The 16,562-nt window shown below is 36.2% G+C and overlaps 1 protein-coding gene across 1 annotated transcript in view; it reads left to right on the forward strand.

The window, feature by feature from the left end:
• LOC130585942 (dedicator of cytokinesis protein 4) overlaps positions 1 to 16,562 on the forward strand; it is a gene marked incomplete at its 5' end in the record, with an annotated part of 103,986 nt that overhangs the window by 11,437 nt on the left and 75,987 nt on the right. The window contains one exon of the mRNA XM_057386628.1: positions 3,283 to 3,408. Within this exon, the coding sequence (XP_057242611.1) occupies positions 3,283 to 3,408 (126 nt within the window). The remainder of the gene's footprint in view (positions 1 to 3,282; positions 3,409 to 16,562) is intronic.

Raw genomic sequence — 16,562 nt, forward strand, 5'->3', positions numbered from 1 at the left:
TTCAATGTGCCTGAGGGAGTCTCTCTTCAGCTGAATCTGCACCCTTCTGAAAATCTGAATGTGATGTGTCAGTATGTTTTGAATTATGTTAGTTAATGCTCATTGATATTCTGGTAGCTTGATTTTTAATAAGTATACAAAATGTAGTCCCTTGTAAAATGTGAATTATTCCACCTTTTTTAAGTACCTCTTCCCCATTATTTTTATTGCAATACTATGGTTAGTCAGTCATTTGGATGTCATGGTGGGTGTCTGCTTCCTTTAGCAATGTATGGCATTTTTACAGACCCGTGAATGTGGGATTGCTGTGGCTTGCARCTGCCACAGCCTTTGTGTTTAGCTGACAAGGTCCTCGTTACCTGTCTGGCTTTGGCTGGCTGGAGTTATCTTACCATGCCTAGAGATTYGTTCTGATTTATAAAAGCATGGATCTGATGACAAAATAATAAATCTTATCTGCCTTATTATTGCTCTTGCTTGGTTTGTGCAGTTGCGTTATGTAACCCACCTTGGTGTATGTGCTTTGTATTTAACAAATAATTATAACATGTAACTACTCTGTGTAGAGTTAACTACCTATGGCCCTGGACTAAAATGGAACACAGAAGAGTAGTAACCATAACTGGTTATCAAATAGAGTGATCTTAAGAGCAGTTCTAGGGGAGACCTTTTCATATACAGAATGTTCCTTTTGGCCATCTCAACATCTGAATGTAAAAAATCACTGGGAATTCAGGCAACCTGGTCTGGAATTTGGGTATCACACCTCAATAACAGTATGCCTCTTATGATTTTAAGTCCTTTATTCAGGGGGGCCTGGGTTCCTTGCAAAATTAGTGGAGTTTTGAGAGAGCAATCTGAATGCTTATCTGGGAATTGTGTTTTCATTGATTATGTAGAGTCTGTGTGCTCCCAACTGTAGCATTTTTACCAGATTTATCAGTTCTACTTCCCTTTTTGTGTATTCCCTTTTGTTTGGCAACTGTGTCCTCGGTGGCAAATCTGTTAACTTGAAGCCTTGATTTTTGGAGGCTCTTCAGATTTCCTTCCTTGTGCCTCCTTGCTCTGTTTCCGTTCTGGTCAAATTTCGTTCTCTCCTATTTGCTGACCTCTTTACACCATATAACATTTTTAAGTAACTTTTTTATCTATAATCCAGTGTTCTTCAGTTCTCTGAAAAGYGGGAGAATGCATGCCATTTAGGGTCCAAAATGTATTTAAACTATAGGTAAAATGACTASCCTTTGTTTCAAGTGTGTTCACTGAGATTTTCTTGATGCTTTTGGATATATAAAGATGACTCTTCATTTTCCAACATGAATGCAGTGAAATACAGAGTTCTTTATGTTTCTTGCCTTGCCATGAGAASATTCTTCAAATCCTTGACAGGCATTGTTTTTCTCAAGTTAAAACTGTTTAGCCATTGATGAGGTTTTTTGCCATCTTATTTTAGAGTCAAATAAAATTCTTCAAGGAAATCTGAGATATTTGTATTGAAAGAAGATTGGATTTGGGGTCTTCAACGTTTGTTTAGAAAACACTAACTTTACTCAACACCAGGCGGTGTACAATATCTGATTAAAGCTGTTGTGGTTGATAGAATCTGGAGCAATAGCAAATTTTTTTTTTAGGTTTCCAAGGAAACAGTGCAATAGGGGCATATGAAGGCATGATTATACATGTTATGTATAACAATTTTGTAAAATATAGAAGAAGCAAGATTGGAGGTGGGATAAATATCCATATTTATAAGGGTGCTATACCCGGCCTAGTTTTTCCCATATAGTAATGAAAAACCTTTCGCCTGCTCTAACAGAGCCTGAACTTTGCCTGCAGGACTTTGTAACAAACTTCTGTACCAACAGGTAGCCACAGTGTGGTTTGTTTTCTCACATACCCCAATAATAATTTTCACTGTTTCCTAAAGTTTTTCACTGTATAACCATAGAATAAATTCACCTACAAAAATTATTAATGTACATGGCAGTAAACACAGTCCTTAATATAGAATGGGCTTCACTGAATGCTTTTCCTTGTAAGATTTGTTTATATACCCAGCTGGAGATGTGTAGGCGATCTGTTTTTCATGAGAAGRAAGGTTTGGTCAGAGTTTCACGTTCTCTGGAGTTGCCAAAATAATATATTGTAAGTGTAGGTAAGAGGAAAAATATAAAAGTTGTCATGGTAATTAAATATCTGATCCTCAGTAGCCTGGACTGGCAGTACATAGTACGGATTTTTAAGCTCTAATTTTGCAAACCACCAGACTTCAACTAAATTTATTCTGTTCAACAGTAACATGGTTGTAGGGAAAGTTTCTTCCAAAGCCAAAAGGATTGGTGACCTTGTTGTTCAGTCTGTGTTGTGCATGTTATTTGCTTCAGCTAAATCTCGTTGTGACTCTTTCTCTGAGTTGTCTGTTTATCTCCATTTGGTCGGTGTACATGAAGAGTTTGCTTTTATCTTCTTGATCTGTATGTTGACAACGAGATGCTGTAGTAATGTGAAGGTCAGGCAAGATTAATCTTCACAAGCTGTGTCATTCTGACACTTGCCTCAGTGATTATATTTGAAATAACCAAAAGGCATGCCTGCTGCTTTTGTTAATCCCAGCTGTAATGAACTATGCTCTTTGCAATTTATTTATATACTGCATATGTAGTAGAAGAAGTTATGCTTCCTTGTTTCTAGAGGACTAAACCCTTGAAAATTATTATATGGTCACCCTTGCATTTTGCATGGAGGTTCCTGCCTTTTTTGGAGCCTCCTGTGTTTCCAACCAAGGCAGTGATGCACTGGGATGAGACTTCTGCTTTTCACCCATAGCTCAGGACCATTGAATGTGCACCTTTTCTTACATTTCAATGAAGGCAGCATGGTGTTGAAGGGAGGGAAAAACTGAATGGTAGTAAATATTGCTGATTGGAATTTCTCCTAATTGACCTCTTTTTAGTTCTCTTTTTAGTTCTCTTTTTAGTTAAAACGTTAGTGCATCCCTATTGGGATAATTTTGATACATGTCATCATAGTTCAATTACACATCAGCAACAATTAGCTTTTTCATGGGTAGTTGTTTTCAAGTCTTTATTGATTTTTGGTTGTTCGTACCTTTCCCAAATACATTTAAAAATTGAAGTGGCTTGCTATTGCTGTACTTCCTCTGAATTTTCTCTTCTAAAGAATACATGTATAAATGCAAATATATAATTTTTTTTGAGAAGTAGAGATAGCAATAATCTGTTTGAATGTCTTATATTTCGTTGTTTTTCTCTTTATTTTCAGGTTTGGCAGTTTCTCTTCARTTGCTTCATGGAGACATAGAACAAATCAGGAGAGAGTATACATCCAGATTTACCCATGGAGTATCCATAACAAGGAAACTAGGATTTTCCAATATTATAATGCCTGGTAAGTTAAAGAGAAAAATATCTCAATAAGCAATAAAAGAAAGAACTAATGAGAAATTACTAGCTTTTCAGCCACTTTCAAATAAATACTGTATTCTGAAACTTCGTAAGCAGTTCCAGAGACTTATGTCAACGTTTTTTCATAAAGATAGAAGAAAACTGTGTCCCCGTGGCCCCATTACATTTTACATTGGATAGTTACTACGACAGTGTCAAAAGGGCATGTGGCTGTAGCAGCCCTTTTTGAGAGATGGAACCTCACGTTGTAGAAGTGAAGATGACTGAATGCTGAGCTCTGTGCAGGGAAAAAGATATCCAGCAGAACATTTTGTTTATAGGACTGGTAGCTTTCTAAATAAAGACTCACAGAATTTCACTGGTACTGTACAGCTTCTGTTTTCAYGAGTTTTGTGTCTCCAATACTGGAAATGACCTGAAATGGGTAATAATATAGATGTATAGACTTAATTTTACTTATATTGGATGACAAAATATGCAAATACTTGAACAGATGCTGAGGAAGGTAGAAAGTTATATCAGTATGAATGTAAAGAARCAACTATAGGAAGAAGATTGTAAAACTACTTGTAGCTTAATTCCTGAAATGAAATTTTAAAAAATTTAATGGGTTGCTGGAAATTATGAAGCAAATGTCTCTTTAAAGGAAAAGCAGACCAGTTTGGCATGATTACAGTGTTATGTTGCTGCTCAAAAATGTTGCAGGGAGGAGCTCACAGCTTAGTTGCAGCTGAGTCCACGCAGACAGTCTTGACTTTCTCAAATGTAAATCATCCTCATGACTTTCAGATTTTTAATAGAGATTATCTTCTTCGTAGAAAGATATGTCTTTGCATTCCTGTGGATCTAAATCAGAAGTAAACTAAGGTTCTGAGGCAAGAATAAATAAACTTTCATACTTCACTAATCGAGGAGGTCTTAAATAGGCATTTGAAACTCWGTAATGAGGCTCAGCTTTAGCTGTGGGCATGTATTTCTCTTGAACTTCTGCCTGAGACTTAACAACTGAGAATTCACTCATGTACTTACTGCCAATTAAACATCTGTCCTTCTGCAACCTTGATCATCACTACTGGTCACTCAAAATGTGCACATAGCATAAGTTAATGCAACAGTTTCAGTACTGCTATGAAAATACTCTGCTGGTATGAGTGCAGCATTTAGAACAATAAAATGCAAATGTTGGGTGCCATTTAGTCTGAAGTTAGTTTATATATATATATATGTCTAATGGAAGCAATTCACTTGAAATGCTATGGCTTATTAGCCAGGGTTTATTTGTTGTCTTACTGTTGATTTTGAAATTTGAATCAAATGGCTGTTGTAGATAATRTGGCAGGTAACAGGGGAAGCAGTTTTAATGAGCACACTGTAACTCCCATTAAGAATAATTTTTCCAGTTATCTATGATTTAATGACCTGCCGCTCTGTGTTATCAAATTTGGTAAGCTCTATAAATAGATCTTGTATCCCCTCATTTTCCAGTTGAGCAGTAATGTGATGTACTAAACTGCAAAAAACACATTATAGCAGAGTATGGTGTAATCAGCTGCTGGAGGAGTTCTTGACTCCATTTCAAAGCATTGTGCAGGTTCAGTTTGTCACTCTTTTAGTTAAAAAAATAATATATGGGTTGTGGTATGCTACTCTCTCCATCCAGCTGTATGCATGCATCAGTTTAAATAATGTACAACTTCCATGTTTACTGGCATAGAAGGGATTTCTCCTACAGAGAAATAATCATCTCAGTCTTGCAATGATGAGTTTCAAGGTCTAACCAGAGCACTATGCCCTAGGCCCTGAAATGCCCGCAGGAACCTAGCCTTTGAAATGCTTTTTGATTTTAAAGCTCCCCTTTCATTTTGTTTCTTTTCTAGTGGTTTGGTTGGGGTTTTTTTGGCAGATAAATTAGAGAACTTAATCTTTTGCCACTAGAAGTGGTCATTAATTAGAGCTTATTTTATATTTTTGTGAAAAGTAAGTGTGTTGCTGTGGCTAATTAGCACTTAGGTTAGTGTTGTGAACCAGACTCTCTTGAATTATTCAATAAGAAATACTTCATGCTGCTAAACTGCAGTATCTCTCTTATAAATGCCATATTTTAGGTCTCTCTCCTATTCTGGTGTATTTAAACTCTYTCTGACCTTCTTTTTTTGTCATGTCAATCCTTTTCACTGTGGAGGTTAGACTGTGAAAAGTAACTGGGATCAGCATGCATGCCAAACCAGAACTGACAATAATAATGCATGTTTTTTAGAGTAATGCTTTTTGTGTCACTGCAGCCTGACAGGGTGAAGCACCACAATACACTATCCAGGACCCCTGGCATTTTTTAATGGACTCCAAGTGTTTTAGGAGATGGAGTAGATGGCTGGAAAAAAAAAAAAGTAGATTACTATGATTCAAAAAGGCTGTGAAATAGGTAAACTCTTTTATTGACAGGCAGTGAAAATGTCAACTTGTGAATATAATCAGCATGCATTTTCTAGGTTTGACCAGGATTTCAGGGCAGACTCTACATGCAACCACAGGTAAATTCCATTCCAGGATTCTAGTGTGGCTGTCTGCAGATACACAGCCAGTATTCTCAGGCAYTTTGTACAGCATCAAAGGACAATTGTGCTTGCACACTGAGTTCCTGTTTTCACCATTTCCTGACAGCCACATCATTACTTAGTATATAAAACTTAGCATTTGTTATTTACGAATATAGTATACTTTTGAGGAGCACTCTAAATTAAATTTACATACATAATAGGTAATGAAATGTGAGAGCCCTTTTTCTTTTTCTGTACATACTTTTACCAGCTTTTTTGCTATTTTATGTAGTTCACTCTTACAGAATCTCTTTCCAAATTTGACTTAGAGTACCTGTATCAGTGCATAACTTCAGTGCTGTTTATGCTCATGTGTTACAGTATGTGTCCTTTTGCATCTTTGTGGAAGATGTCTAATTCCATAAATAAGCCTGATCTGCTACTGTGTGTTGTCTGGAGTTTTTAGAATTGGAATAAACCCTAGCACAGCTGTTTGTCTAAATGAGGACTTAACTGGCTTAACTCTCTGCCACTCTGCCTAGCGGTTGTAAACAGACTAAACTATTGTGTGGTAGGAGGTGCACATCTTCCTTTGTGGTGCATTCCAGATTGGAGCTGCATCTGCTATTCTTCATTTAGTCTATGCTGTTCTTAACAGTGCTTAGTCTGTTACTGGTAGATTACTGTTAGTCCTTGTCTTAACTCCTTGGCACATTCAAAGACAAAATTTATTCAGTGTGAGACATTACCACATAAAGGAATCTCATCATCTTCCTGCAGAATTTTCACTAAACAGTTCAATTAGGTCCAAGCTTTACTTCCTGCAGTTTTACCTATGAATTTTCTCTATGCAGATTTGTCTATGGTAATAGGATAATTCTTATTTAAACAGCTATGGATTTGATTTTGAAAGGCTGTGTTTTATAGAGGGCAGCAACTTGAAATGTCTTTGTCCATAAAATATTTTTGGGTGTGCACACWATTGGCCGGTTGGCTGACAGCTCAAAAACTCTCACAGGTGGATATCAGCTATAGCCACCCTTTTTTTGGCTGGTGATCTGAACTGTTGCCATTACCACTGCTTCTGTCTGATCACCACGTGCTTTAAGGAWAAAAGTTAATATTTCTTCCTGTCCATCCAAGTTATTAAACTATTATGATATTAGAGGAGGTTAAAACACTGATGCATCACTACAACGATGGTTCTAAAACTACCATGTTTACCTTTTACATAAGTTTAAAGTAGAATCTGTAATGGTATCTAGAGCTGAGCTAGTCAGTCCTGACTGGAGGAGTCTTTGCTCACAATATTTACCCCAGAATTTTTTGGTCCTTTTCTAATTCTGTAATAATTTTTTGCAAATAGCATTGCTAAAGACCCTACAGAAACTGCACTGTTAATTTTTGTAGTGGAATTTTCAATCTTTCAAACTTACTTGTCCAAGATTAAAAGTTGTGTTTTGTTTCTCAATGTTGGGTTTTTTTTTTTATTTTTTCTAATTTCTGCTCATTTAGCAGATAGAATGAGGTACCCAGGATGTTGCTGCACTTAAAAGTTTCCTACATTAGGCTTTCATGTGCTTAATTTAAGAAAAGTAACTGAATTTTTTACCATCACATCTGCATTGCTTTACATTTGTCACYTTTTAACTTCATTAGATGTCTTTTTGCTGTCCAGTTAAATCTCATCAGAATCTTTCCTTCAAAGCTACTGAATATACTAATCATGCCTTCATCTGGATTATTGAAAGGTCTTCTCATGTGCAAGTACACACTCACCAACCTTTCTTACTATTTTCAGAAGCTTTTTAAAATGAAACTAGAAATAGAATCTGTCTTTTTATACAAATGGTCTCACAAAATACAGTCTTCATGATAACATTAATTTTTCAATTATGTGATTTTTGACTAGAGACATTCTTTCTTTCAAAGCATAGAAAAAGAGTCTGGAGAGCAGAATTGTAAAAAAAACTACGGAATATGTTGTTTTTATCGTGGTAAGTATATGTACATGCCAGTGAGCTTGGAGTTAGTAAAGAGTTGTTGTTTCTAGGAGAAGAAATTTAGGTCTGAGACACTTAAACATTTTCCCCCTTGAGTAGTGGAATGAATTTTTCCAAAGTTCTTTATAGTATATAAAGTACAAAGAGTTTGAATTTAATGTCTGCCACTATTTGCTTTTCTGATTTCCAAGAATCCAGAAATAAGTATTTTTTATTGCTGAAAGTAATATTGACTGGATATATTAGTTACACAAAATATGTTTAAGCAATATTGTGGAGTAAAGACACCCTGCGTTTTGACCTTTCACAAAACTGTAGTACTGTAGGGGTAATAACCCTCTGCTTTTCAAATCCTATTTAAATACTTTTTAAAAACTTTAATCCTATCTATTGAAGGAATTAACATTTCTACAAGTCACTAGAGTAAACAAACATATGACATACTTGGTTAGACAAGTGCAAAGGACTTGTATATTGTTTTCCTCCTCTTTTCCATCTCCCCTCTCTTATTTTCTTGGTTCATTAGAAACTGAAGGAAAAAATAGAAGAAAACTATGGAAAGGGAAGACAAGCCAGAATTTAACTGGCCTTAACCTTGATTTAAAATCTCTGGAAGTAAAGAATGGGGAAAGGAGTCTTCTGCAGTTTATAGTTTTTGAAGAATAAGCTGGCTTTCTTTTGAGTATAGAATAAATATCAGTGATGCATGGGAACTGTATACAAGGATAGTTACAATTTGGAAGTTTTTCTTCAATAAACCGGGAAAGAAACACTAGCAAGCTAACAAGAGAATGCTTTACCTCTGTAAAAATAAACAGYCTTTCAAAATTCTGTTGGAAATATTTTCTATATTTTGCAGCTAGACATAGTCAGCAGGTCAAAGTTTACTGTTAAAAAAGCTTACTAGTCTTTTATTCCCCACTTGTTCAAAACAACTTGTTTTACATCTCATTGTTAAAAGGAAGGGGAAAAAAGTCGCAGAACAATGGGATATTACATGGTAGATTTGCAATCCACTTGAAATCTGAAACTATTTCAGTTTGAGAATTCATTGTAAAGGGCATTTCACTTGCTTAATCACATGTTTCATGGTGAGTGTTTCTTAGAGCTTGTTGAAAGTTGCTGCAGTAAAGCTGAAAATGCAGGTAGTGTTTTATTAAAAAATGAAAGTAAAGTAACTGAAAAAAGTACTGACAAGATAAATTTATTCACCTCTGCTTTAAGTTCCCAACTCTACTTAACCTAATAGCAAAAAGGCAATACTATTACCAAAGTGACCAATGCTCCCAAAATCCCAACTTTGGCAGATTTGTTGTAATGTTTCCCATATACAAACAAGAATAATACAGTGATAATGTATAAACTAGCTGYCAGTATATAAATAGTAGAAATTACCTCAAATTTTTCTGCTCATCTCCTGTAATATACTTAAATACAGACATACAACCTGCCCCAAATAATTTTTTGTCAGGTATCACCCAGAAGGTCCCAATCTCAGAGTTTTTCTTTGTGTGTATATATTTAAACACCAAGTAAAACATTTTCTCATTCTTGAGTCACGAACATCTGTATGAGTAAATATTACTCATAAATAGTAACTATCACRAGTGTGTGCAAAATTTGCTTGGTTGTTTTTTGTCTCAAAAATAGAGAAGTAAAGGTATGCTCTGTGGGCAGAAGGCACTGAACAGTCAGCTGRCTGGTGGTTGTCACAGTCTTTAAAACTCCAACCCATTCACTGGCTACTTCCAGCATGTCAATGAGACTTGCTCTCCTTTTCAAAGTGCTGAATATATTCTCTAATAAGCAGCCAGTCACTTTCTCCGTGTCTTCTGTAATGCAAAACAAAAAGGAAATGGTTTCAGWAATGGGATTTAATTTCCCACAGTGATGAAATTCCTTGTGAAATGCAGCATGCCTGTGTGTCTTCCTGAGCTGCTCTTCTTAAGAATGCCCTTCTCTCAGATAACATCCTTCAGTATTACAATTTTCACAAATTATCTTAGATTGCTTAACTCAAATTTTTAAAATTAATTTTGTTTTTAAATTAAATATGTAAGAAATCAGGAAGAGAAGGCAAAAGAGCAGAATGGTTGAGTAAAGACATGCTGGTCAGACTAAAGAGCAGCAGGGAAATGCAGAAGCAGTGAAAGTAGGAAGAGGTATCCTGGGAATAGTGTAGGGATGTTGCCCAGTTGGGTAGTGATGGGATCAGGAAGGCCAAGGCAAAACTGGAGCTGAAATTGGCAAGGGAATGCAAAGAAAAATAAGAACTTCTGTAGGTGTTCCAGCCTGAAAAGAAAGGTCAGAAAAAGCATACTCCTTGTGRTGAACGTAAATTGRTCTCAACAGATGAGAAGAAAAGGCTGAGGTACTCARCAACCTTTTTGCCTCAGTATTCACTGCAAGTCTCTCTTCCCAACCTCTCAAATYGATCGACCTCAAGGCAGGGACTGGAGGSAGCAAAGTTCCTGCAGTAGGAGATTGGATCCATGACCACTTGAGGGATCTGAACATGCTTATGTCTMTGTGACCTGGCAAGATGCATCCCAGGGCCCTGAGGGAATTGGCTGGTGTTGCTGCCATGCCAGTCTCCATGATATTTGGAAAGTCATGGCAGCCATGTGAAATGTCCAGTGACTGTAAGAAGGGCAACACTGCACCAATTTTTGAAAAAGGGTAGAAACACTGGCACAGGTTGCCCAGAGAGAGAGTGTAAATGTCCCATCCCTGGCAACATTTAAGGGCAGGTTGGACAGGGCTCTGAGCAAGCTTCTCTAGTTGAAGATGTCCCAGCTCATTGCATGGAAGTTGGATTATGAAATTATCGAAGTTCAACTTCTAGAAAGGGATTAGCAAGAGTTGGGTATTGCTGTAGGATCCCAAGACTTAATCTCTTCTCCCCAGACCCAGCTCCAACTATGTGTATCAGCATGGATGTCATAGAACATCCTAGGTGCTACAAGGCAGAGCATGGACTGACTCCAAGGATAGGAGGAAAGGTGTACTAAGGCTCCTTAGCCCTCTCCTCAAGTTAAAATCACCTCCTGCATGGGTTGGTTGTATTATTTTTTTATGTATCTTCCCACTGGCAGTTACTACACAGCTCCTTTCCCATTCTACAATGTATTCGAAGGATCTTTTCTCTAAAATGTTACAATGTTTTTCATCCACAAGATTTACATTCTGCATTAATACCATTTTGTCTGTGCCACATCCAGAGCTTTTCAGTCCCTACAACTGAAATTGTTTTAAGAGCTCTTCAAGTTACATTTAGACCATAAAACATCTCATTAGCTTGTATTCTACAGAGATGTAAATGAACAGAAACTGCCTCTAAACAAAATGATGTTTTTTGCTCTTTTGCAATTCATGGTTCTGAAGGACCTACAGTTCTGAGCAAAGCTTTCAAAAAAGCAGTTCCTAACGAAAGCTCCCAGTGAGTTCTGTGTAATTATTTCAAAATTGGTGGCTGCTGTCAGGACACAGTAACTATCAGAGACGCTTGTTCAAAAACAGTCATGCTGTGTTTTGTTACACTACTGAATAATCAAATTGAAATTTATTTCGCTAGAAAGGTTTTTGAAGATAACTGGCAAACTAAATTCTTGTTTCTAACAAAGATGGCTAGCTTTGATCTTTGACAGCTATCTTCTGCTTGAAAACCTTATTTCATATTAATAYGCTACAAGAGATTCTGCAGAGATTCTGCAGTTCTAAATATGTTTGAAATATGAGAAAAATCTTGTTTTAATATATGTGTTGCAGTTGAAACTCACAGCTTCTTCGGTGTAAGTTTAAAAACAATTTTTTGTTAAAGATCACTGCTTTGATACCTAGGTTGSGTGCAAATGTTTCTAGAATAATAACAATACAAATGACACATTCATAGAAATGATCAAGTCTCTGTCCTCTGCTTCCATTCCGACCAGATGCAATTCACTTTCAGTTGGATTGAAGTCACAAAGCTTTTGCTTCTTCATTGGCAAGAAATAACGAGCTGTAATGTACCTGGTTAGCACCTACAGCTGGGGCAAGAAGGGTTTGGAGTCTTTCCTCTCTCAACCCACRAAAGTGCTTTCAAGATATTTTTACCAAGTGCAAGCTGCAGTGTATTRGCAGGGCCATGTAATGAGACAGGTACTGCCAATGCTGTGCTGTAACATTTTAATTTAGCAACCCAGACATTTCAGTTTAGCACCTTTCACTTACAATTTAATTCACATACCRGAATGGATGTCCATGCAGAATGGGCACTGAAAGCTTGTGCTGCATCAAAAAGTTAGGACCGTAAAATCATTCACACCACTGCAGCTTTACTTTCTGATTTGTTTGGTTCTGTTTTTGTTTGTTTGTGGGGTTTTTTTGTTTTTTTTTTTAATTCTGTGGAATTTCAGTTTCTGTATAGCTTTGCCTCTCACCTAATGTTAAAAGTTCTTGTAGGAGCTCATGAGCCTATTTTTGATTAGCTGGATAGGTGAAATAATAGGGTGTTRAGTAGTCCCAAAGCATTGGGGTTATTGGGTCACTTCTGTAATTAGGACAGAATATACCCCTTTTCGACACATTGCATGGTTGTCAGAATAAACAGCTTCCCTAGATACACTCTTTGATCCTCACAGTTCTGGTTTTTCCAAGAAACAACTAATTACCTCTACTCTCATAAGGACTAACACCAAGGTTTTTATTTCTTTTTTGTTTGCCATCTCACATCCMATGTACAATAATATTCTGTATTGCCTATGCTGGTTGTAACATGTTAACCTCATTTTTTTTATTGAAATAGTCTCTAGAAAGTAGCTTTACCAAGGTAAGCAGCTTTTTAAGCAGTGAAATTATTCAGRTAGCACAGAAATGCAACACATGACTTCTTTAATTTTCTTTTCTCCAGCTTCTGTTGACTCAGCTCATGACCTACATGTTTAGAAGTATCTTTCACTTCTAAGAAGATCTAGGTGGTTTAGCTTCACAAAATAYGTTTAATGATTTTAAACATATATGTGGTTCACCAATCTGAGTAATTTCTTACCCAGAAAACTTGACACTRCCAGGCAAAGGTGATTTACAGTGGAGTTTGACCTTGGCTGAGGATGTTACTAACTCATACTAACATACTTTGCATGTTCATTTCACAGTCTGGATGCCCTGAATTCAGAAAGCTGAAAGTGACCTGTCACGGCAGGGGCCAGGGAATGGAAATGCTCCATCAGAACAGGGAAAAATGAGCTGCCCTTTCTTTTGAAACAAATCCTTTCAAGTGGTCTACATCTTTCATACCACAAAATTTCTTTATAGGTAGAGGTCGGGCTGTCACCTGAGAAATAGAGCACAATTTTTGGTGTTGTTTTCAACACCAAAGTTGCTTTTTGCTGTACCAAATTTCACGCTGAAAACAGCCACTGGATATTTTCACTAAAACAAGCTTAGAGAGGGGAACTATTTCTTAACACAGAAATAAACTGGACTAAGCGTGTTGCTTTTGTCATCATGTTTGAAGTCTTGTGTCTGATTGAGTTTTAATTCTGTAGGTGTGTTTTCAACCACTAATTAAAACCTGATGTACTGTGCTATTTGAAATATGCCCTTCCTATTTCTGCAGTAATGACTCACATTTGATAAAGCATTACACTGTAAAAAGTCTCAGTACAGAAACATTTATTAGATTGATTTGAGTCATGCAGATATTTTATCTGAAGATACCATTTGTACTCACCAAAGTCTCCCTCAGAACTCTGATATTCAGCAGCACTTGGCCTTTCAGTGCTACTTATGGTTGTAATTGACCCTCTTAGTGAAAAGAATTTGCTTTTATCTATCTGGTGTACTGGTGAAAGCAGAAATCCTACAGAAAAATGATGCATATTCTTACAATCAAATGTGTAATTATAGTTGCCATAAATAAAAATAATCAGTTAAAAGACTATAGATAGATTCAGCAATTTGCTGATGTTTGAATGCTTCGTGGAGGGTTTAAAATTTTTTTTTATGGGAAGTGGGGCTACAAAAGAATGCCCTTGTTTAAACAGACCGTCTCAATTTTTAGAGTGGGAATTTTCATAAAGGAAGATTGAAAAATGGCATTTCTACAATGTGAAAGTGATTATGATATCTCCAGACCAATGTATAATAATGTAATAATTTTAAAATTTGGTATCCAAATATATTTTTCTAGGTTTTTATTCTAATTTTCTTTCCAGAGTGACATTTACTTGTCAAATCCATTTTCTTTCTTTACCAGCAGCTGTTTTCTGATAAGGCTTTGGGCTTGGTATTTATAAACCTGTTGACTTTTTGATTTTATGAACTTGTAATATGTTTATTCAAATACTGTGCTAAAGATTTTTCAGGAATATGGAGTAAAGTTTTTTATGTCTCAGTACTCTTACCTGAACTGTGCAAATTCAATATATTCAATTTTCTTACATTTTGATTGCAAATAATGACTATGTTTTAAATCAATAGTGAAATATTTGTCTGTCTGCAGACAGGAGGCAAAATTACATTGAACCCTGTGTTTCTATAGATATTATGAATTGTCAGATATGTCACATACTTTGAGAAAAGAAAGCTGCTGTTGTATCCACCTGATACAGACTCTAATAGCCTAATTTATTTTTTTTATAATTAATTTTCCAGTCTGTTTAAATCATCTCCCCTTCTGCTTTTCTATTTCCAGATAAAACATGGCTATTCCTTATACAGTGTAAGAGGCTTAGTCTCCTCTTTGATTTGCCATGCATGGTAATGGAAAAAACCTAGCATTTTCAATATTTTTATGTTATTTTCAATAACATAACCAACGTGTCTTGATTTTCTTCAAGATGTTGAAAACAAGCAGAGCTCCCTGAATGGATGTAGATCAGGGCAAGAATCGCCTGAACTATCCTTTCATGACACTKATTATAATTGTCAAGGCTCTGTTAGGAAGACAACAGCAGAGCAGTATTTGAGAAAGTCCATCCTACTCCTTTTGTGTGTCTTATTTCACTGTGATTTGCTTTCTTCTGGCAATTAAAAAGGTAAAACACAACAGGTTTGGATTTTTTAAAAAAGCTTACAGTGGATTGAAACACCATTTTAAAAGCCTGCCTAGCTTCTGTGGAGCTCCAATTGCCCTTTTTAAACATGGTCTTTTTTTTTTTTTTTTTTTTTTTATAGAATTATACACTGGTTGGAGTTGGAAGGGATGTTTAAAGATTATTATCTCTGCCCACTTGGATGGGCAGGAATATCTTTTACTAGGTCAGGTTGCTTAAAGCCACTTCCGACCTGACCTTGAACACTTCCAATGATAGGGCATCCCACTCCACTGTCATTTGCATGTGCATGTGGAACCTGTACAGTTTATTTAAAAAGGAAAACTTAGACTTTTCACTGAGTTACACCTGGTAAGTCATTAAATTTGTGGTGGAATTGCTTATTCAGTTGTGGTTCTGTTTCTGCGAGGTTCCCATGAAAATTTGAAATAAATCTGTGCTAATAAATGAAAATAATTCCTGAATGGAGCACAAATGCATGTGGTGTTCAAGTTAGTCTTTAAAGAGTAATTGCTGTGCCTACAAGTTGTTTGCTCAAATCAGCTGTGTAACAAAGCTGCCTTTTTTGATTACTGTGTGTTCTCAACTTTTTCTGAATGTAAAATGCCAGAAAGTGACCAACAGGCAGCACTAACTAGAACCAAGCCTTGTGTATGCAAATGCTAAGCAAGGACCCAACATGCTGCAAGCTCTTTTGTAACCATGCTATACTAACTCATAAAATTTCTATAATGAAATATTACTGCAATGTAGAAATAATCATAAGCCAGTAGTTTTAAGGGTAGTTTTAATGAGTTTTTAAGTTTTTATTTTGTTACTTGAATAAACAATCAGAGCAGCTTTACAGATTCAGATCAAGGGTGCATCTAGCTGAGTGTTGTACAGAGAAGCTAAGGACAAGTAAAAGCTGAGTTTGCATATGTACACGTATGGTAATTACTCCCTGATGCTCTCCCAGCCTCCAGCTATTTTCAGCTCAAGGGATTTCCTGAGTCCTTTGTGATTGCCAGTTTTGTACCCTGTAGCTTATCTTTCTTCCACAATTTCTCCATCTTTTTCTTTCATCCTTACACATTCATAACATCCTTTGGAAATGTTTGGTTTGTGTTTGGTTTTTGTTTTGAGATTGCTCTTGTGTTTGCATTCTTTTCTTCCAAGTCTTGCTGTCCATCACCTGAATAACCATCACTTTTTGCTTATTTTAAACTTGTTTCCCCCCAGGAACCAGAGATTGATCTGGTGGTTGCACACACTTATTAGTAATTCAGCTCTTTTATCCTTGACTTCACACACTCTTAAGTGAATTCCATCTGGTATTCTGTTGATTCTGTCTGGCTGTATTCTAGCCTCTGCCTGTGATTGTTTCAGCAGGTAACTGATAATAAGGTCATAAAATAGCAGATTTCCCCCTTTGTTTATGAACATGGGTCTTGAGGGATTCATGATATAGCAGTTTCTTCTTTTATTTTTTGTCATTTCAATTGTACTTTGGAGGAATCATTTAATTATTTTGCCCATAGTGAAGTAAAAATATAAAAATATTAGATGACTATAGCAAGA

Source organism: Malurus melanocephalus, unplaced genomic scaffold, assembly GCF_030028575.1.
Source record: "Malurus melanocephalus ecotype Western Australia unplaced genomic scaffold, MMel_1.1 scaffold_1017, whole genome shotgun sequence".
NCBI lineage: Eukaryota > Metazoa > Chordata > Aves > Passeriformes > Maluridae > Malurus > Malurus melanocephalus.